Below are 23,298 nucleotides of genomic sequence, written 5' to 3' on the forward strand. Positions count from 1 at the left end.
TTGGCTATATTCTGGGTGCCATAGCCTTTGCTTGATCTATTCTTAGAAAAAAACTTAGTTTTTAAATAATTTAAATAATCAATTTTCAAAAATCATTCTGATTCTCAATTCAGCAATTACTCTTGGGAAGTCTAAAATAATCTCAACCAGTCAGTAGGCTGATCTGATAGTTGAAAGCATTACCTACTTTTGGGGAGCCCAGGTTTGCATCATCTTAATGGCCTTCTTCTAGGCTGCTCCCTCATCGACAGGCATGGAGGACTTCAAATAAATGCTTGAGACTTGGTCTAGAGCGCAAGGATGATTTATTAACCTCATTCCAAGGATATTTATTACACACAATTATGCCTTTCTCCCTCCCCCGACTCCTCCTCTCTCTTTTACCTCTGAAATTCCCATTATTTATCTGTCTGGAATGGTTTTGGTTCTGTCAATCCAGTTCCCCCTGTTGAAATGTCTCAGCCATCTCAAACCTTGCCTGAGACCTTTGGCTCTATTACTTCACTTCCCATTTTTATTCTTTGCTTTCCTTTGTAAATCTTGACTTTAACGACGATGGGTCAGTTTCTTTTTTTTAATCTTCCCTTGAATTGCCATCAGAGCAAAGGAAGACATCCACAGAGATACTCCTGTCACTGTGTAGGCAAGTCCCAAGAAAAGGCTGCTACCTCCATTCCATGACAGTGTGGAAAGGATGACAGATTTTTCTCCTTGGAACTTGGTTACTGGAAAATCTAAGAAGACCCGTTAAGGATCCTTCACAGTACCTTTCATCTCTACCATTGCACACATAGAATATGTTAGGTTAAATCATATAAAATTGCTGTTTTGTAGGTAAAATAAATGGTTTAATATTTAGTTTCATATGATTCAACATGATCAAGAAGTATTCTGTGTCTTGCTGGAATAAAATTAAGTAAAAACAAGCCTAGCTTCTATATAGTCATAATCTGAATGACTTTGCAGACAGCTGAATAATGGACAAACATATTTCACTTACTCTGAGGAATCCAAGGAAGTTAAAGTCATATACAGCAAACCTAAATTTTTATTTATGAATCAAGAGATCCAGGGGAGGTTAAGTTCCTTAATAGGATAAACTTTGAATTCCTGCTTCAGGGGAAATTTTTCAGTGGGGAGGATTTAAGGGGGAAAAAAAGTAAGTAAAATAATAGGATAGATGGCAAAGCATTTTTGATGGGAAAATTAAAGATGGTGCATTTGTTTGGGGTATGCAAAGGCCAGTATCCCCACTGCTGGGGAGAAAGTGTTTGAAGTGGGTTTGCTATCATTAGCATTTTAATGATGTCATTTTGATTATGTATGTGGCCTGAGGTTTTTAAACATCTGGTGCCTTTTGTAAATGAAACTAATAAACAAACAAAGATTTCTCATAGCAACGGCAGAGGACAGAGGTATTTCCCAGCAAAGCTCTTAAAAGGCCTCAAATCACTTGGCAACACGCTATTTAAAGGCACAAGGAAACATGTTAGGAAACTAGTTCTCTTTTTTCTTCTACATCAGACTTTCTCATTGTCACCAGGTTCCTGAGTGCCACCTAAACCCCTCTGCATGCCTGTCTTCTCCCTCATTTCCATTTGGTGTGGGGAGGGGTCCCTCTCTCACACAGAGAACATCATATTTTCTATTAGTAGTGGCAATTGTCTGCAGCCCAGGCTGTATTTTGCCTTTCAGCCAGACCCCTGGGTTGCTTGGGTAATATTCACAGTAGGGCCACCCCAGGTAGTACAATGGTAGGCTTGAAGCTCAGGATTGAAGGTCTATGGGGAAGACTTGAGAGTGATCAGCATTAAAACATGACTGAGAATGATGGAAACCAGATCCAGAGAGAGAGGAGGAACAGTGGTGTCCCTTGTTTGGAACACGGCCTTCCTGCCTCATCTCCCAGCTCCAACTCGTCCCCATGCATTATGCCGGCAGCAGTGCCTCCCCCACCTCCAACTTCTTGAAAGCAGTTATAACTACTTTACTGGTAAGGCAGTCACAAGTTGGGATCAGGGGTCCAACTTGAGAGGCAATTGTCAAGCAACTTCTTAACTCAAATTTTTTTGAGGCAGAAAGGAGTTTTGCTGACATTTCCCTTAAAAGGTAATCTTCTACGATTTATTCTTTTTAAAATTTATTTTTGTTTGTTCTCATCAGTTATACGTGACAGCATCTGTCCTATAATGCTCCACAAGAGAGGCCATTTGTGGCTTTTATGTACATAGAATAGAATTAGAGACCCTGCGCTAAAGGAACTAGCTAAAGGCAAATGACTACAAGAGGAGGCAAAAAGCTAGGAGGCAGAGATGTTGTCACATTAGCAGGGACATTTCTGAAGCCACCACTCCCCTGTCAGAGATATCCATATACTTGCTGAAGGAGAGAAGAAGAAAACATGTAGTAGGAAACTGGAGCCTGCGCAGTCATTCATGGTTTATGTTTCCTCTAAAATTTCTCATTCAACCTCCTTGGGAGGTGAACAATTGTGTGCTAAGGAACTTCTAGTCTGCGTGGGGTCCCACCAAACAACTAGCTACTAACTCTGATATGCTGCAAGATGTACCCATGCCTGTTTGGGCTGAAGCTTCAAAGCTGTGCACAAGACCAGGAAAGATTCTACTTCCAAGAGAATTTTTTTTTTCCCCTCAGAGAGCGTCGTAAAGAGAATTTAAAATTAACTCTGAAAATTAGAGTTAGTATAGATAATGTTTAAATATATAACCTCTTAAAGACAGTGTTTGGTGCCATTTTAAAGTTAAATCCTTTTTGTTTTTAAATTAAGAGTTATGCTGGACGTGCACGTCTGTAATCCCAAAGAGGAGGCTGAGGCAGGAGGAGGATGCTGAGTTCAAAGCCAGCCTCAGCAACTTAGCAAGGTCCTCAGCAATTTAGTGAGACCCTGACTTTAAAGACACATTTAAAAAGAACTGTGGATGTGGCTCAGTGGTTAAGCAACTCTGGATTCAATCCACAGTACAGGAAAAAAAAAAAGAGTTACATTTGTATTTTTAAATTAAGTGGAAAAATTCTTGATCTCTATTAAGGCATATGTCTCTTAACCTGGACCATATGTCTATTACAAAGGCACCAACTCCCACTTGCTGGCTCAGCACCTAAGGGAGGGACAAACACAGCATCTTCAGTGCAGAGCTCATAGCCCACCCAGTGTGGGCTGGATTAACTGGACTTGTTCCTTGAGTCCAGGGTGCCCTTGGGCTCTGATACTTTTGCCTAGAATAAAATATTCTCAGTCGCTATATATGCATATTATGCCTTAACTATATTACACATGTATAAAACCTTGAAAAATAGGTAGAACAGGGATTGAACTCAGGAGCACTGCATCAATGAGCCACATCCCAAGCCCTATTTTATGTTTTTATTTAGAGACAGGGTCTTACTGAGTTGCTTAGTGCCTCTTTTGGTGAGGCTGGCTTTGAACTTGAAATCCTCCTGTCTCAGCCTCCCAAGTCACTGTGTGTACCACCGTTCTGGCTCTATTATTTTTAGTCTATATCTCAAATTTGCTTCTTATCAAAACTGTATCTCTTTACTTTCAGAATCCTCCATATCCCCATCCTATAGGTTTTAAGTCTCTAGGCACTGTTATTTAGTCTTTCTTTTCTTGGAGAACAAAATGCTTTGTCCCTAAGAACTTTTGTTATTCATGCTTATATGGACTTCTTTACCTGATACTGCAATTAGCTGTTAGTCCTTTAAAAAAGTACAAAATTTAAGTATATAACATGGTAACAAATAGCTGTATAACAGTTGAAGTTGGAGATATGGCACCCCAAAATATGCCTCTTTAACCTATTATTTTGAAGACACTTGAAAAACAGCAAGTAAAAGAGGGATACTCCTACCTCCAATTTCTTCCTGAAAACAGAGATAAAACTTCCATGTGAAAGATGCCCTTCCTGGGCTGGGGTTGTGGCTCAGAGGTAGAGCACTTGCCTACCATGCATGAGGCACTGGGTTCAATTCTCAGCACCACATAACAATAAATAAATAAATGAAAATATTGTGTTCACTTATAACTAAAAAATAAATATTAAAAAAGATGCCCTTCCCTAATGTTATTTTGTAATATTTAAATGTTAATGTAACAATGTATGTGATAACTTCATTATGCTTTACATTGGTTATATTAAATATTAATAAAATCAAGTGATTTTATGCTTGTTGAAAAACAAAACAGAAGAAGAAAGATGCCCTTCCTACTACAGGAGAGAAGAAATGTTTTTATCACTAAAGACTGGGAGCTGAGGGTAAGGGGCATCTGTATAAACAAACTTGGTTAAACTAACCCTTATTTTTCTAATTACTTCTCCACAATTGCCACTCTTTTCAACCTAGTACATACACACTTAGTCACTTCTTTGGGTCCTGTTTTACCTGAAAATGTTCCTACATCTGTGCAAATAAATTTTGGATGTTTTTTCTCCTGTTAATGTCTTATGTCAGTCCTAGATGAAGACCCTAGAGGAGTAGGGGACAGTATTTCCTCCCCTCCACACTATTATCTATAAGAGAGAAATGCACTTTTTTTCTTTTGGTAAATAAATTTGGAGAATACCAAAGTATAAAATGCAAGAATTCAACAACCAGTAGCCAGATTTTCCTTCATCTTCAGAAAGAAAAGTGGTATAAAAGGATACTATAGGATATGTCGAAAGTATAATTACCAGCAGGTAAGCCATCAGAAAAATATTTTACTCGATAGAGTCGACGGTACAGTTTCTTGAAGGTAGGAAAGGCAGCGGTCCGCATCCACACAATGAAGTCATCATTGAGGAAACCATTGTTTCCTGGATCACTTGTGTCCAGCTCATAGATGGGCTCCTGCCAGTATGGGGGCTTTTCAGTTCCTGAGGGAGGAAAACAAGGGGAATGGTAGAGAAAAATCACCTATCTATCTCCTCACTTTTCCCTAGGATGTAGAGAATGAAAGAACTTCATTCATGAGGAAAGAGAAATAGAAATCAGACTTTTAAAAGTGTGTGTGTGTGTGTGTATGTGTGTGTGTGTGTGTGAAAGCTATCTGAATATGCAACAATTAAAAGTAATGGCCTTAAGGATTTTAAGGAAATACTCATGATAATTTCATAGGGTTAAAAAAAAGTGTAGAATATAAAAATATATGCATATTATGCCTTAACTATATTACACATGTATAAAACCTTGAAAAATAGGTAGAACAAAATGATATTGTCTTCAGCAGTATCATCATGGAAAATATAATTTTTATGTTTTATTTTATTTATTTACTTATTTATTTTTAGAAATATAGTTTAAAACTTTTTTTTGGTTGTAGTTGGACACAACACTTCATTTTATTTATGTATTTTTATGTGGTGGTGAGGATCGAACCCAGGGCCTTGCATGTACTAGGCGAGTGCTCAACTGCTGAGCCACAACCCCAGCTCAGGAAATATATTTTTAAAAAACATTTCACAAGTAATCTGAAGACAGCAAATTAAAACAAAACACTATTTCCATCCAAAAATTGGTTAATATTTAAAGAAAAAAGTGACAGGCATTGAGGAGGCTGTGGAAGGGAAACTCTTATTTGAAGCAGGCATGTGGATTACCATCTTTGATATTGCAATCTAAAAATATACATGAAAAGCTTTATTATTTTGCATATGTTTTTTTGGTGCAGAAATTCTGCTTCTAGAAATGTGTTCTAAGGAAATAGCCATGAAAGCACAGGAAGATTGGTTCACATAGATGTTCACCCCAGCACTGCTCCTGAAAGCTCAAAGCTGATAAGGCGGAAGAATTAGAAAGTGGGTGGAGGTGCAGAGGCCAGGAATTGCAAGCCTCATCCCGCCAGGAAGCGAGGATGCTGGAGGAATGTTGGAAGCAGTGGGTGGAAGGCAGTGCCAGGAGACACGTTTGTTGACTGCACTCTTATTCTCACACTTCCCACTCCACAACTGGGGGCATGTCTTTCTTCTACTCTGCAGAGAACTCATGAGAACAGTCTCATCTTCTTCCGCTTTTCCATTACCAACCAGTTAGGCCAGTGCCTGACACATATAGTAGGTGTTCAATAAATGCTTGAAAAAAGGAGGAAGGATTCCAGCTAAATCTGACAGAAGTTGGTAATAAAAACCACACTGGATTTTAAAGAGTTAGTCAATTAGGGTAGTTTTTTTTTTTTACTTCCATAAAACTGGCTCTACTTGTAGGATGTGCACATGGTAAAAAGGAACCACTCTTTCTCAACTCTGACTTCTGACTAAAGTATTTCCTACTAAAAAAAATCCAGAATTACTGTGGCGTATGCCTGTAATGCCAGTGGCTCACGAGATTGAGGCAGGAGAATCACAAAGCCAGCCTCAGCAACTTAGCGAAGCCTTAAGAAACTCAGTGAGACCCTGTCTCTAAATAAATTAATTAAAAACCAAACAAACAAACAATAAAACCAAAAAAGAGCTAGGGATATGGCTTAGTGGTTAAGCACCCTGGGTTAAATCTCTCCAAAAATAAATCCAGACTTGTTTTTGAAGCATGGGCTATGGTATTTATAAAAGCATATGCCAAATTTGGTTGGATTAATCTGCTGAAGTATGTTTGTATACAATTGTACTTCCTCTGGAAATAATCCTTTACTGGAGAATCGTCCTTTGTAAACACTGTGGAGCCTGCCTATCTTGCCCCTTCCCAAGAACTTCAATCACTTTTGCTAGAAAAAATTTTGTTCAAAGTTGAAATTGCCTTTGGTGCCTGCACTGTGGACCTCACCTTTTTTCTACTTTGGCTTGAGATTATGACCTAAGGTGGAATGTCCTGTGGGCTACAGATGTTAGAAGCACCCAGTTCAAAGGGCTGGACATGGTGGTACATGCCTGTAATCCTAGTAACTCTAGAAGCTGAGGCAAGAGGATGGCAAGTTTGAAGTGGCCTGAGCAATTTAGCGAGACCACATCTCAGTATTTTAAAAAGGTCTGGTGATGTAGCTCAGAGGTAGAATACCCCCGGGTTCAATCCCCAGGACCACTGAAAAAACAAAAAGCAAGTTCAAAGGTGCTTTCTCCTATCAACTCCCAATCCCAATCCCACCCCATCCCATGCATCCAGAGTATAAGTAAGAAACATGGTTTAAGAGATACAAACATCCTTCTTTTTCAAGTTCCCTGGGTCATTTGTATTCATCTATTCATTCAACAATAAACATTTCTTGATTATTCACTGTGTATCAAGCACCAAAGATACAAACCTGCATAAAACCCATCTCCTTCCTCCAGGAATTCATAGACAGGTATGCAAAAAGAAGGGTACAATGTGGTGAGTGACTCTTAAAAGCAAGAACAAAGTGCAGCAGGAGTTGAGAGAAAGCCAAGGACCCTTTTTGTTATAGGCCTATGGTTATGTGGTAAGACAAAACAACAGAATGTTGCCAAGTTCCTTTCAAAAACTGGTAACTGAATTATAGACACAGTGACCACACATGCTAGTTTGCTGAGAACAGTCTCAGTTTATGTCTGTTTTCCCATCTGATTTAGCATGTACTACAGATAAACAGTGTACATACAATTTCATCCCACCAGCTCTCAGGCATGGTCTTTACTAGTAGTGTGTGAACTGCCCATATGCAATGAATGGCCTACTTATTAACTTATGATTGTATGTGAAAGATGAGCAGGAATACTTTCAGTCAAAATCTAATATAAGCTATCCCTGTGACCTCTGCCAGCTGTTTCACATTCCAGCCAGCTAGCCCATAGTTTCTGTTTTGGCCTGTGAGTTGTGTGAAGCTGCCAGAGTGCAAATCAGTGGGGTCAGTGGAAAACGTGGGAAATTATAGGTTCAGTTATGCGCATATGATGAATGTGTGGGAAATAGATGGCAAGCACTCCTGCTGAGAGGAGTTTGAACTCTCTTGCAAAAGTGTTTTTTCTATTTATTTTATGGTGTAATTGTACAACTACTATATTGTTTGATGTCATTTTTTATTTGTTAATAAACCCTTTTAGCTGTGAAGAGCTAAAAAGTGGGATGTATGTGTTTAATGTGAAAATGAGTAGTTTCTTAAGGAAGTTGATGAATACACCCACACCATATGAAAATCTAAAGAGATAAATCTGCTGAAGAACATCAGAATTTGCTTCAAAAGATTGTTGCTTACTTTTAAAAGATTATGTCCAAAGACAATGGTTCATTTATGTATCACTGTGAGCATGACTTTTTATTAACATCAGATGAATTTCTTTTAGTTTCATTTTTCTATTACAGATAGTTTTTGTAACCAAAGAAAAGCTTTTAATGTGTTGACTCCATTAGCACAAGAGGAACTTTGTAAAGAGTTAAATGAGGCCATTTTTTTATGTGAATGTCCTTACATATAGAAAATCAGGTAAATTACCTATAATAGTTTGATGGGGGGGATTAATTCCTCATAGAATCAAAGCCAAGTTCTTAGAAGTTCAATCATTGAAGATGAAACCACCAACATTATTGTAAATGTTACTATAAACTCAGCTAAAAGCTTCAAGAGTCAAGTTTAAATTGGTTTGTAGTGACATAATAAAATGTAGTTTTGTAATGATGTAAGTAAAGATAATACTCTTGGTAAATTGAGAAATCGACATAGAAAAAAATGTACTTAAAATTGGTCATTGTGTGTATATAATTAACAATTGTATCCTAGCAAGCTACAATATCTCATTAATCAAAACAAGAGCTGCAGTTGTACAAATTTAATTATTTTTGTATATTTACTAAGAAACTGAACTGCAAAATTTTTATAATGACACATGTTAAATTAAACATATTTCAGCATGATACCACTTACAGTACCATGGATAAGAATTTTAGAAATACTTGAACTTTTAAGGAATGTTTCTGTATATCAGATGGTGTGTCCTACAATGATCTTGAATTTTTTCTGTAAATGAATCTTCTAATTTTGGTTGCATTTTGCTCAAAATAGTTAAAAAAATTTTTGAAGTGTCTGAAATATTAAATATCAAAAAGCTTAAATTTTTGAAGATTTAATGAACCAAGCTTGCAAGTAAGATTGAATTCTAACTGTGTTAAAGCAAACAAATAATTTTTAAATTCTATAACTATGCTTTGGAACATCTTGATTTATGTGAAGACTTTTTAAAATATTTTTTTTCATAAAAAAAAAAAATAAATAAATAAATAAAATATTTTTTTTCTTAGTTGTAGATGGACACAATATCTTTATTTATTTATTTTTATCTGGTGCTGAGTATCAAACCCAGTGCCCCATACATGCTAGGCAAGTGCTCTACTACTGAGCCACAACCACAGCCCCATGTGAAGACTTTTGATAGCCCTGGACTGGATAAAATTTTCTGTTCTAGATGAAATGATACTGAGAAGGTCTAAGATTTATAGCATTTAGATTTAGTAATACATTCAAAAGAATCAAAAGTAGAAAAAAGACTATATGAAGTAAAAAACAACAACCATTATTGATGAAAATATTTGGATTAAAATACTAGAATATTCTACTGAAAAGAAATTGAAACTGAGAATTTCTTCCACTTAGCCAAATTGTCTGTGAGTATCTTGTCACCTATAGAGTATTTTCTCAATAAAACAGTTTAGAGTCAAAAGAGAAGAATCAGTTAAAGGCATTAACAATTTCAAATTGATTAGCTAAAAAATTCAAAATTAAAAAGATTTGAAAATTTTTGTGAAAGAATTAAAATTAGAGGCTGGGGTTGTGGCTCAGAGGTAGAATGCTCACTTGGCATGAGTGAGGCCCTGGGTTCGATCCTCAGCACCACATAAAAGTAAATTAAAAAAAGGTATCGTGTTCAACTACAACTAAAAAAAAACAAATATTAAAAAAAGAATTAAAACTAAGGCTACAGTAAAAATAATAAGTTTATTAAAAATATAGGGGCATATATAAAGACAGATATTGTTGGCCAAGAAATTGTGAAATTATATCCAGAATAAATAAGGTGAATGTGTATCCTGAATAAACATCCTACTTTTGTTGTCTTGTAATATTTAGGTAATAACTAAAGTAGTTTTTCTAAAAGTTGTTTTATTGTACACTTGTATGTTATTTTGATTTTTGAAGCAACTGCATTTTTGAAAGTAGATTTTAGTACAATTATTTTATAGGTCTATGAATGTTATGTCAATTTATTGATCAGTAAATGAAAACTCCAAATAGTATATAGCTAGTTGTTCTAGTGCCCCCTTTTACTCTCAAAAGTGCATCAGTTTGGATGATAAATTATATGATCATCCTGAATTCAGTTGAAGTAGCAAGTTTCTTAAAACATCGCCTTTGTCTTGATGGTAAATTGGGAGGAAATAGAACCAGTCATTTCATGTTTCTAGTAGGTACATGGAGGAGATGTACACAGTAGGGAGAGTTAAAGTGAAAAGGAGTCAAAGAAATAGATAATAAGGACTCATAAACTTCTCTCCACACATTCAAAACAAGTTTTTGTAAAGAGGTTAGAATATTGAACTACTGTATAGATCTTACCTATAAAATGATCAGAGAGATTTCTGAAACTTGGATTCTGAAATTTGACGTACTTATCTGTCCACCATGTAAGTCCAGTCTTTAGCACTGGAACCTGGATATGTTCAGATGTCGAATGGGTATATGAAAGGATTATGGTATCTAAAAAAAAAAAAGTTGTATCAGAGGTGCATGCTAGTAATTTTGCCACCTTTCAAAATGTAGAACCAAAATGCAGAATAGATGGAAAAAAAGGGTTTTTTGCAGTCTCAACACTCCTACATGCCATAGATGCTAGAATCACAAGACCATTCTTTTTCCAGCTGAAGTTGAGGCAATTATTGAAAAATACTCTTGAGCTCCATCTAACTTGTATTCTCCGACCATTCCTTCAGATTTCTGGCAAGGAAGAATTTACTACATCGGTGTTCTGGCTTAACCAGGATAATACATACAGCATTAAAAAACAAAACAAAACAAAACAAAACAAAACCCTGCCCCTCAGCTGCAAGGATTATGTCCTGGATATCTAGGAAGTCATACACTACGGAAAAGGAACATCACAGAGATAGAAAAAAGTCACCTACCATTGAACATGCTGTTGGCAATAGCACCGCAGGGAGCAATGGGGATCTTATTGGAAGTCACTTTGAATGGAGCACAGTCCTCAACATCCTGGATGCAAGATGACACAGCAATGAGAAATGCTTTTGGCAAATTCTTAGAATACTGAAAGAGGGAACATTGGCAACATTGATCAACCTACCCTGTTTTATTGAAACAGACCAGTATTTTGGAATACTATCTGTTTTTCCCAGGCTTCTGGTTCACTTAGACAAGGACATTTTTGTGTTTTGGAGATATGCATGTACCTATGTGGGTATCTAAATGTGTTTCTTTTCTCATTAACAATCCATAGCTTACCAAAAGTTCTGTAGGAAGAAACTTAACCTTGTGGCTATGCTATCTATCACACTAAATGCTGGGATACATTTTTTTTTGTTTTTTTAGGTGTAGATGGACACAACACAACGCCTTTATTTATTTATTTATTTATTTTTTGAGAGAGAGAGAATTTTTAAAAAATATTTATTTTTTAGTTTTCGGTGGACACACATTTTTATCTTATTTGTATGTGGTGCTGAGGATCGAACCCAACGCCTCGCACATGCCAGGCGAGCGCGCTACCGCTTGAGCCACATCCCCAGCCCCAGTACTCTTTCTCAATAACAGTTATCCTGTATATCCAGCTCCTTAATTCATGCAAAAACAAAATAAGCATTACTGTTTTATTAAACCTTAACTTTTGAGTTTATTTTTCATCCCCTTTTAGACTAAAAAAATCCCCCTGGTTTAAAAAATAAAAAGAATATTACAAAAAATTAAATAAAGTCTTACCATTAAATCCTTACCCATCAGTTGGTTATGACTTCTGGATAGGACATAGCGATAGAGGTTCTGATAGAAGCCATACAATTTGTAGTACATATAAACATCACCCTGAATGGGAGAAAAGTAAGAAGAAACAAACAGTAGGAGAAATTAACTGGAATGTTAATAAACTTGGACAGAAATTTTTAAGACAAAAAGTACTTAAAAAAATTAATGGGAATTGAAAGTTTCTTTTTGGAAAATAGAAACCCAAGAAATAATTCTTAACAATCACTACTGGGAAGTCCTGGTCTATAGACATTATTGTAATGACTAAATAACCTATTTGTAAAGTTTTCATAAGGGCTACTGTTCTCTTGCCTTGAAATATTTTTTTATAACCAGGCTTTGTATTTTCAATATATAAAATTTGTTTTTACAAATATTGTTATTTCCTAGCTATATCAGGAAAAACACTTCACTAGGGGTTGTGGTAGGCACCTAAAGTCATATAATTTCAAAGCAAATATATGAAATATTATTCAAAATTGGAGCTACTAAGCATATTTAGGTGTCTGTGCATACTGGGCACATAAAAGCCATGTGACTAGAAGCTTCTTCTTCTTTTTAAAAAAACTTTTTAGTTGTAGATGAACACAATACCTTTATTTTATTTATTTTTATGTGGTACTGAGGATTGAATCCAGTGCCTCACACATGCTAGGCAAGTGCTCTATCACTGAGCCACAACCCCAGCCCTGAGACTAGTTGCTTCTTGTTGTCAGCCTCCGGATGTTTTGCCTTTTTATCCCTAGGATCTAGCACAGTACCTGGCATGTAATAATTACTCAAGGAAAGGTAAGCCATCTGCTATGGACACAGATGGAATGACTCACTGATCCAAAAGAAGGCAATCTTTTTGGTACTGGGGATTGAACCCAGGGGTGCTTAACCACTGAGCAACATCCCCAGCCCTTTTTTATATTTTATTTAGAGACAGGGTCTTACAGAATTGCTTAGGGTTCACTAAGTTGCTTAGTCTGGCTTTGAACTCACAATCCTCTTTCCTCAGCCTTCTGAGCTGCTGGAATTACTGGCATGTGCCACTGTGCCCAGCTCCCTAGGGACACTTGACCACTGAGCTGCTTACCCAGCCCCTTTTTATTTTTCATTTTGAGATAGGGTCTCACAAAGTTGTGTAGGCTGGTTTTAAACTTGAAATTCTCCTTCCTCAGTCTCCTAAATTGCTGGGATTACAGGCATGTACCACCTTACCCAGCTAAGAAGGTGATTTTCATCCTAAAAATAAGTAGCCTTGTTGCCATGAGAGATACCTTTCCATGTGTGCTATTGTAAAAGGCTGTTCAGTCACAGGCTACCATTGTGATTTTACCTTTATGGTGACAAACCAAGCCTCTTGAAATCACCAGGCAGAAATAAGACAGATTTTACTAACACCACACATGGAAATGTCCAATGTAGTTGTTTATAATTAATATACCACATACCTTCAAAATAATGAAGGCCTGTATCTCAAAATAAAAAGGCTTACCTTTATTAAGTATATCTTCTTGATATATAGATATATAGATCTTCTCTCTTGGAAGAGCCTACCTCAGTATCCCTGCTGTGCTTAGCCCCTGATTTGTGGGACCCTGGGGAGCATGGCCTTCTTGCAAACACTGATTTCAGAGCACAGGAGTTGAGATCATCCCTATCACTCTCTGCAGTAGATCTGAGAAGAGCTTTCTTCATGTCCTCCTGACTTAATCAAATGAAAAATGCATTTCCTTCAACTCCTCAAAGGTATCTCAAGGCCCTATTCTGTCCTCTGGACTCTGTATCCCTCAACTGCACCAAGCTCCCATTGACCTGTTCCCCTTCCTCCTCTTCATTGATGGCTCTCTACATGGGATGGATCTTAGTCCTGGCAGGTTTTCTCTTGAGTTTCCCGCTGAACATTCCACCCCAAGGAGGTGCTGCTCCTACCTCACACCCAGGTGGTTCCAAACCTAAACCATCATCATCTCCTGAAAACCCTCCTCACCTCTGCCCCTTCCCCCTTTCTCTTCTATTTCCTAACTTTTCTCCTTCCCTAGGGTCAGACCTGTCTTGTGGTCTGGCAGCTTTCTCAGCCTCCAGCTCCCTTCTTATTTCCCTCTCAGGCATCCCTCCATTAAAGTCTCTTGTGTGTCTCATTTTGTCTTGGTTTTTTCTTCTCAGAGGACCTAGACTAACAAATACGACTTTACTCAGCAGGAACTTCTCAATATTTCTTTGCCATGTCTTACAGTGCCTGACAATCAGGCCAAGAGTCTCTTTGGGATTAGGCAGTTACATACGGGGAATATCTCATGGAGGGGATCTCCCAAGAAAGTCTCACTGACATTAGCTTACTCTGTGACCTTGGTCAAGTCACCTAACCTCCCAGCCCATTAATTTTCTCATTACAAAATGAGTGATTGCATTCAATGATCTCTAGTTACCTCCTGTGCTGACATTTGAAATAAAACCTATTTGATTGATTTTAAGAATCATGTTACAAAGTTGGGAAGGTAAAGAGTCTTAAAACTTAAAAATGAAGGAACAAAGGTGAATAATAATACAAGGAGTGTGGGGGGGTCATAAACTCAAGATTTGTCACCCTCACCCTGCCTTTTTTTCTTTTTTAAATACTTTTTTTTTTAGTTTTGTTTAACCATTTGATGGAAATTGTCAACTTACGGAGGAGAGTTCAATAGAAGTATAATAGCACAAAGTCAACTGAACTCTTCAATTTCACTAACCTTCATAGTCTTTTGAAGGTTGAAGGGAATGGAGCAGGTGCATTGTTTGTCAAAATTTAAGGCATTTTCCCGCATTTTAGCACAATCTTCACAAATGTTTGTGTAATTAATCTGTCAGGCAGGAAAAAGAACAATTATTAATTTAAAAATTACACGAGTTCTGATCAAGTCCCAAGTACACCAAAGTCTTCAACTTGTCTGGGGCATGGAGCCTTCAACTTGACTGATGGGCATCACGTGCTGTGCAGGGCAAGTGGTCCAGGGTGTTTCACGGGGAGTGGGCCTTCGTGCAGCCTTTCATTTGAGGACCTGGCAGCATTTGGTCACTTGCCTGGAGTTCAGTGTTTCTGTTGCATTCTCATGCGTCCTGTTGGGACGAAGCCTTGCCTCTTGATTATAAAGAAGTGTCAGTAGGAAGGTATTAGTCAGTGACTCATGAAAACTGGGCTTATAGTCTGAGTCTAACCACCTTTATGAGGAAGTTGCTTCACTGTTTTGCCATTTTATTGTATGAAAAACATTCATATCTATACGTTTATGAAGATGAGGAAAAAAAAAGAATAGCGTTAACTTAGATTGGGTAGAGAGAAGAAGTGATGGGAGGGGAGAGGAGGGGATGGGGGGGAAGGGAAAGATAGTGGAATGAAATAGACATTATTATTGCTGTGTGTATATACGTGACTGTATGACCAATGTGATTCTGCAAACTGTACGCTAAGAAAAATGAGAAATTATATCCCATCTGATTCAAATGTATGATATGTCAAGGTCATTGTATTGTCATGTGTAACTAATTAAAACTAAAAATTAAAAAAAAACACATTCATATCAATGGGTTATTTTAAATGGCATACAGAGGAAATTACCCCAAATGACCAAACACAGAGAAAGAAGTGTTCCAAGTATGATTATTGATGTATGTAGAATAAATCTAGTTTGAAAATGGTGTTGCATTCTTCTTGTTTCTTTATTTCTAAGTTTTACGAGTCAATATGTAGTGTATACATGTACTAAACTATCACATTGTATTCAATAAATATGTATAATATTTACATGTTAATAAAGAAACTAAAATAAAAATGCACTTTTTTTTTTAATTGAAGGCCCATATCTTTGGCTCTTGCTCTTTATCAGTGCGATTCATGGATCCTTGTCATTGGCACTCCTCTTACCTCTATTAGTGGCATGCCTGCTCCTCTGCCAGTGTAAAAAGCAACTGACTCTGCCAGGCCCTTGCACACAAATATGGCTGAGCTGACCAGCTTGAGGGCAACTGTCATTAATAGGTAAAAGGGACAAATAAAGCAACCACATGGGCTCTATTGCTATCTGTACTGGTGAGCTGAAAGAGGGATATTGCAATCTCATCTAGGTCCCTGTTGAGGCACCATGTCCTTTAAATAATCATTCCCATTTATAGTCCTAAAGTTGAAAATTCCTGGAAATTGCATTTAAAATGTGAGATGGAGGGGGCTGAGGTCGTAGCTCAGTAGCACTTGTCTAGCACGTGTGAGGCACTGGATTCAAGCCTCAGCACCACATAAACTAACTAACTAAATTAAAAGGTATTGTATCCACCTATAACTTGGGAGAAAAAAAAAAGTAAGAGGGCCCAGGTGTGGTGATGCACATAACCTATAAGACCAGGGGCTGCCCAGGGGCTCGGGAGGTTGAGGCAGAAGGATTGTAAGTTCAAAGCCATCCTCATCAACTTAGCAAGGCCCCAAGAAACTTGATGAGACTCTGTCTCTAAATAAAATATAATAAAGGGATGGGGATGTGGCTCAGTGCTTAAGTACTCCTAGTTCAATCTCCAGTATGTATAATTAACTAACTAACTAAATAAAAGTAAGCCAGGACAAACCTCTATTTCCTGAACTTTCCATGCAGACAATAAAAGGATGATACCTATGCAAAAGCAGAATGCTCCTGTGGCAAAAAATATAGTGAAGACTGCCTGGTTTGAGAAGTGGAGCCGGTGGGCAGGCAGCTTTTGTTGCTTTATGGCTGAGTTCTCTGGCATTCTGGAGAGGTGATGTTGGAATTCCTTCTCCATGTTGATCCTGTAGGAGACTAGACACACTTCTGGGACATTTAGAACATTCCTACTCATAGTAATACCACATAGTGTTAATGTTACAGGAAGAATTACATGAACCCTTCCTTTGCAGTATCTTTTCTACTTCCTGGACTTATTCTTTAACCAGATCTGATATTCATCAGGAGCAGAGCTCTCTTCAGTCAGCTATTGCTAGGTATATTTTACCCAGGCTCAGAAAGACTTGTTGCGCTAAATGCCATACCTAGAAGGGATAGTCCACAGCAAGGTCTATAGAAATTAACATCGGGCAACAAACACACAGAAGTAGTCACTATGGGCTATTTCTGGAATTTGGTGACTAATTCAAGGCAAGCCCTCCCTGAAATGGGAAAAACAAATTTATCTTTAAGAACTTGCTCAGATCCTGGGATACATAAAGATAAATTAGGGCTGTCATTTTTTTTTTTTCAAATCTGGCTGTCACCTAATGTGTGTATAAACCGAGTTGGAAAAATGCTCTCAGATAGCCAGCTTTGCTATTTGTGACAACGAGGAAGGGAGAAGCATACAAGGAATTGTAGAACACAGACGTTTAATTTCAGCAGATTCCTTTTTTTTTTTCATTCGTAAGAAAAAATCCCATAGAAAATGCAGATTAAAACATCTCTTTCTAATTTCTCCCAAGTGCATTATTTGGAGTAGCCTGGATAAGGTAAGAGAAAGATCATCAATTAAATGTTCAACAATGGTGTATGGTATTAGGCCTGGTTGGTTTTTGTTTTTTCCCCCACTTACTATCCACTAACATTTTCATTAGGCTGTTAACAATAGTTAATTATTTAGAAACTGGCATTAAGAATGTAGAATTAGGATTTTTAAAATTAGGCAGTATGTACATTTCTAATCTTCCCTTTTTATTAATACTAGGCAGAGATGCCATGGTGGACTGTTTTTGTGTCAAAGAAGGCAATGATTTTGGCAAATGTGCATTTAAAATAATACAAAATAAATGCAAGTACTTATAATAGGAGGTTTCCAATTCAGAGTCAAATCTTCCTCTTTGCAAAATACCAATGGGAAACTTTCTTGGGACATTTGAATCTGACTTGGAGGTGGTAACTAGCATGGCAGACCTTGTCAGACAGTATGTGTGGGAAGATGGAAGCAAATACTTCTAGTTATCATATACTATTGTTTTACTGAGAGAACAGAGTTAAGAAGTCAAGTTTAAAAGGGAATTAACAGGCTATGAGATTAGATTATATGTGCAGTTGAAAAGGTTAAGAATTTAAGAATTAAGTTCTGTTTTCCTGGAACCTGAAACTCATGTAGAAGTTGAAAACAACTCCCGGAAATGCCCACTGATCATCTGGTTGCTCTACGAAAACAACCCCTCCCAGAAACCGTGCAATGATTGGCTATGCTGTATGTGAAGTCCCTGCCCTCTCCAAGGAAAGGCTCTCTTTGCTCTATTCAAGTGAGCTCTGAGCCCCAGCATGCTGGACCCCCAATAAACCCTTTGCTGTTGCATGAGACAGTCTCTTGGTGGTCTCTTCCTCCGACACTCGCCCAACCTTTACACAGTGTTGACCTACAAAATATCAGGTTTGTTTGTGTTTAGGAACTTGTTTCTGCTTTGGGTGGGAGTATACTACATAGACAATGCTTAGTAACAGGGCCATCCTATAATAAATCAATAAAAATTATATTTCTTAGCCTTTTTATAAAACAACAAAAGAAAGCTAACCAAGATCCCAAACTAAAAGAAGCTTCCCATGTAGTATATTAATTACAGTTCTCCCAAGATACAGAAAAAAATACATTGTATGATTAAATGCATATATAAAGAATTGCTCACATGATTATAGAGAATCTGCAGAAACTGCAATTCCCAGTTGAGGTCTGCAGGCCAAAACCTTATAAGAGTTAGGAACAGCCAGTGTTTCCGTTAGAAAGTGTTAGGCAGGAGAATTCTCAGACATGGGGGAGGGTCAGCCTTTGGTTCTATTCAGGTCTTCAGCTGATGGCATGAGGCCCACTCAGAGGGCAGTCCACCAATTTAAATATTTCATTCCAAAACATCCTCATAGAAACACTCAGAATAAATATTTGATCAACTATCTGGGTACCCTGTGGCCTGGTCAAGTGGACAGATGAAAATTAGTCATCATAGGAAGCACACACTTCTGGTGCATTATTCTGGAGTTATAATCAGATATATTATATTCACCTATTTCTTCTAAATAAATCTTATTTTAAGTTTGCAAGTAAACTTATTATGCCTTGTTTTCAATATCTCCAGAACAGGTCTCCTCAGCACTACTGACATTTTGAGTCAGGTATTTCTTTGTTGGAGCTATACTATAGCACTGCAGAATGTTTAACTGCATCCCTGGCATCTACCTGGTAATGTCAGTCACAATCCCCTCTAGATGCCAGTTGTAACCCCTCCCCCTACAGTTGTGGCAACCAAACATATTTCCAAATATTGCAAATGTCCCTTGTGGGACAAAATTGCCTGTCTGAGAATACTTCTAGACTGGTACTTATGTGACAGTTTGTTAGCAGCTGTTGTGCAATGATGTCATTAGAAATTTGTTGAGTGATTTTATAAATTTTTGCCTTCATTTTTCTTTAACCCCATGTGTAGACAGCCTTCTCAGGCATTATAAGCCATATTTTATATTTGAAGTTGCCTTATATCTCATTGTCTTTTCCTATTAGCGGTAAATATACTACATATGAATACAGAATCTGGAAGTTTGGGGGACACAAATATAATGTTCATAACGGTCTCTTTTTTTTGGATTTGGCAAGTCAGTAGCAGCTTGGTGGATTGGGCTGGATTCTGACAGAAACAGATTGCAATGTCTTAATTTGCAGATTTGTTCATTCAAAAAATCATGCTTGATATACTTTTTTCCAGATTAGTCTAAGACATGTCACTTGACAGGTAGTTGAATGCTAGTATTTGGAAGATGTGATCCATTTTCTTTTTTACTTGTGACTGAGAACATCTCACTTGTTAGGGTTAAAGGAATAAAAATAGTAGGTAAGGTTAGGCATAGTTTGGATAAAATTTCATTCTATGATGGCTCTTTTTTCTCTTTCCTTTAACTTGCTGGGCTCTAGTCAGGATCGATAATGGAAAACATTTCCCTCAGTTCTTCTGTGTGGCTTTCGGTCTGCAGAGGTACATGAGTGGCAAGTTACTAGTGTGCCAGAGTGTGAGATTTGCTGGACTTTATTTGCTAGGCTTTGACACTTCACAAAATTTGAATGTGGAATTTCATGTGGGATCTGTTTGCTTTAATATCTCTTATTTGCTATATATGCCCGCGTCTCCAAACAGACCAGTTGGTGTCTTGAAGTGAAACAGGAGACCTGGGTTTGACTTCCAATTCTTCTGTTTGAACTAGTGTATGTCCCTTCTGAGATTCAGTTTTACTGCTGATAAAATGTGAATAGTAACATTCTTCCTTCAGGACTATTTCAGTGGTTGGTTAAACAGACAAAGTGTGACAACTGTTACACTGTTTGGCACAAAGTAGATAACCAGTCAACACTATTTAAATGAGTAAGCCAAGAAAAAGAATTTGATAAATAAAATAAAAACAGTACTGCACTTAATTCAAAGAATAAAATAAATATTCATGTGCCAATACCTATATCAATAATTAAATAAATAAGTAAACGGGAATAAGAAATAGTTCTTTCCTACAGAGGAATTCCAATGAAAATATATTAAGAGAGTAAGAGAAACAAACAAAAAAAATCCTTACAGTAATAATTGTAGCAGAAAAGAACTACCAATAGTTGTTAAAAAAATAGTGGGCAAAGTTTGAGGAAAACTAGATATTTGCAAAGCCTCAAAATATGTTCCCCAAGAGAGAGAGAGATAAATTACAAAGGAAAAAACAGCGACTTTATTGTGGAGAAAACTGGCAGATACCACCTTGATCAGGAGATTAAGGCTGACATGACATCACTGGTAAAAGCCACATTAACATTATGTATCCCCTGACATGATACATTGAGAAGCACATACCACTACTGTGGTTCTGGCCAAAAAATGCATAACTTCAATCAAATCATAAGAAAACAATAGACAAATCCAAACTGAGGGACATTCTGCAAAATGTCTGACAAACATCAAGAGTGTGCAAGTCATGAAAGAGAAGGAAAGAAAGAGAAACTGTCACTATCAGGAGATGTAAGATCTAAATGCAATATGGAATCCTGGCTTAGAAAAAGGATATCAGTGGAAAAACTGGTGAAATCTGAACAAAGTTTTTGGGTTGTAGTTAACTGTATCATATTGATGTTGATTTCTTAGTTTGGCAACTGTATCGTAGTTACTTATACAAGATATTAACATTGGGAGAAGCTGGGGGAAGGGGACATAGGAATTAACTCCATTATTTTTGCAACTATTCTATATGTCTGAAATTATTTCAAAAAAAGTTTAAAAAAAGTAAATGGATAAGACAGGCACAGTTATATTCTCTCATATGTTTACAAATGCTACATCCATTTGTGGCTCTTTCTAGCTACCACTGTCACCCTTCATGCTGGGACCATGCTTCACAGTTTACAGATATGCTCCATGTGTACCATCTCACAGAAATCCTGCAAAATATCATTCCCATTTCACAGCTGATGATACTGAGGTTTAGAGAGGAAGGGGGCTTGCCTCAGGTTACCCAGCTGCTCTTCCTTTTCTTCTGCATATTACAGCAAAGGATAGTTGTAGAGAGAAAAACTCAATCTGTTCAATAAAGATCACACACAAGCTTTCGATTCTTTATTATACAAGGGAGTTGACAAAAGGGGAAATTCATATTGGTCAAAGAATTTCCACAAACATTCCCAATGATCTAATTAACATAATAAAACAATAGCTGATATCCACTGAGTGCTTGCAATGTGAAGCACCCTTAAATATGATGCAAATTCTACTGTGAAACTCTTCATTAGGACAAGGTTAGAAAAGGCCCAGCTTCAAGGATTCTGACTTGCATAGGCTGAGTACTCCCATTTCTAGAAGTTCAAAAACCTCCTTTCTTATCTAAATGAGAGAAAAGACCAAAAAAAAAAAAAAAAAAAAAGGTTTAAAATCAAGCAAAGATGGTGAAAACATTCAAACATCTGTACTTCTGGGTATTTACACAGTTGTTATGGCCAGTATCAGAGAGGCAAAAGTCCTGATCAACCTGATTCAGAGTTGAAATAGTCACACAAATAAGAGGTATTATAGAACACATCAGTTTCATTAACATGCCATTTGTTTGTACCCATTCAAAATAAAATGCCATATAAATGTGGCTCAAGGACTCTAAAGTGTGCTTTCTATAACCCAGATTATATGCACTATTCTACTATAGGATTTTATTGTCTTAGGATAAATGCTAATGATGTCAATATAATCAGTATAACTGTGATGACAAAAAATTTTGATATCATTTCTCATTATTATAACTAAATAATAGTAGGATATTCAGAATTAATATTATAATTGAAGTCACCAAATAGGGTCTCATGTGTCTAATATAAAATTTGTTAAACTAGTTTTTAGAAGCTGCCTTGTTCAGAGGCAGAAGTATGATTCTATGTGTGTTTTGGGGGAGAGAATAGGGGGTGGATTGTAATTGAATAGAAGTTGTCTTTTATCCCAAATCGGAGGTTGATAATAACTCACCAATCAATTAAAATCAGGTTTTGTCAATCTGGGGATAAGGTTTTATGGGTAAATTATTCAGCATGTCTGGAGGAGCAATTCCAAGTCTGTTCTATAGTTACTGCCCTGATTTATTTCTGGTTGGTGACTGGCAGCCATGTTTATTACTATGCAAACCCTAGATTGAAAAATTGGGAGAGCCGCGGGCGCTTTGCTCCCATCTGCTTCCTAACCACCATTTGACCCAGCTATTGCCCTTCTTGGACTTTTCCCTGAAGACCTTAAAAGAGCGTACTACAGGGATACTGCTACATCGATGTTCATAGCAGCACAATTCACAATTGCTAGACTGTGGAACCAACCCAGATGCCCTTCAATAGATGAATGGATACAAAAAATGTGGCATTTATACACCATGGAGTATTACGCAGCACTAAAAAATGACAAAATCATAGAATTTGCAGGGAAATGGATGGCACTAGAGCAGATTATGCTTAGTGAAGCTAGCCAATCCCTAAAAAACAAATACCAAATGTCTTCTTTGATATAATGAGAGCAACTAAGAACAGAGCAGGGAGGAAGAGCAGGAAGAAAAGATTAACATTAAACAGATACATGAGGTGGGATGGAAAGGGAGAGAAAAGGGAAATTGCATGGTAATGGAGGGAGACCCTCATTGTTATACAAAATTACATATAAGAGGTTGTGAGGGGAATGGGAAAATAAACAAGGAGAAATATGAATTACAGTGGATGGGGTAGAGAGAGAAGATGGGAGGGGAGGGAGGGGGGATGGTAGAGGATAGGAAAGGTAGCAGAATACAACAGTTACTAATAGGGCAGTATGTAAAAATGTGGATGTGTAACCGATGTGATTCTGCAATCTGTATTTGGGGTAAAATTGGGAGTTCATAACCAACTTGAATCTAATGTATGAAATATGATATGTC

The 23,298-nt window shown here is 37.2% G+C and overlaps 2 protein-coding genes across 6 annotated transcripts in view; both read right to left on the minus strand.

Moving 5' to 3' along the window:
* Positions 1-521: 521 nt before the first annotated feature.
* Positions 522-16,687, minus strand: LOC107136069 (cell cycle control protein 50C-like). Its single transcript, XM_015478288.2, has 7 exons — positions 16,496-16,687; positions 14,632-14,742; positions 11,873-11,974; positions 11,062-11,149; positions 10,496-10,636; positions 4,668-4,877; positions 522-734 (listed from the first exon to the last, which is right to left on the minus strand). The coding sequence occupies exons 1-7, from the start codon at positions 16,685-16,687 to the stop codon at positions 547-549; spliced, it is 1,032 nt and encodes a 343-aa protein (XP_015333774.1). The 3' UTR covers positions 522-546.
* Positions 16,688-21,454: 4,767 nt separating this feature from the next.
* Cmss1 (cms1 ribosomal small subunit homolog) overlaps positions 21,455-23,298 on the minus strand; it is a 330,444-nt gene continuing 328,600 nt past the window's right edge. For all 5 annotated transcript variants that reach the window (XM_048803458.1, XM_048803457.1, XM_048803461.1 and 2 more), the window contains one exon: positions 21,455-21,740. In XM_048803458.1, the coding sequence (XP_048659415.1) occupies positions 21,657-21,740 (84 nt within the window). In that variant the 3' untranslated portion in view covers positions 21,455-21,656. The remainder of the gene's footprint in view (positions 21,741-23,298) is intronic.

Source organism: Marmota marmota, unplaced genomic scaffold, assembly GCF_001458135.2.
Source record: "Marmota marmota marmota unplaced genomic scaffold, marMar, whole genome shotgun sequence".
Taxonomy (NCBI): Eukaryota; Metazoa; Chordata; class Mammalia; order Rodentia; family Sciuridae; genus Marmota; species Marmota marmota.

Coding starts and splice junctions, on each gene's coding strand:
- LOC107136069 (XM_015478288.2), bottom strand. CDS start 16,687: ATGGAGAAGGAATTCCAACATCACCTCTCCAGAATGCCAGAGAACTCA. Junction 11,975..14,631: donor ACCTTCAAAAGACTATGAAG/GTTAGTGAAATT, acceptor TCTCCCATTCAG/GGTGATGTTTATATGTACTA. Junction 4,878..10,495: donor TCTCTCTGATCATTTTATAG/GTAAGATCTATA, acceptor TTCCTCCCTCAG/GAACTGAAAAGCCCCCATAC.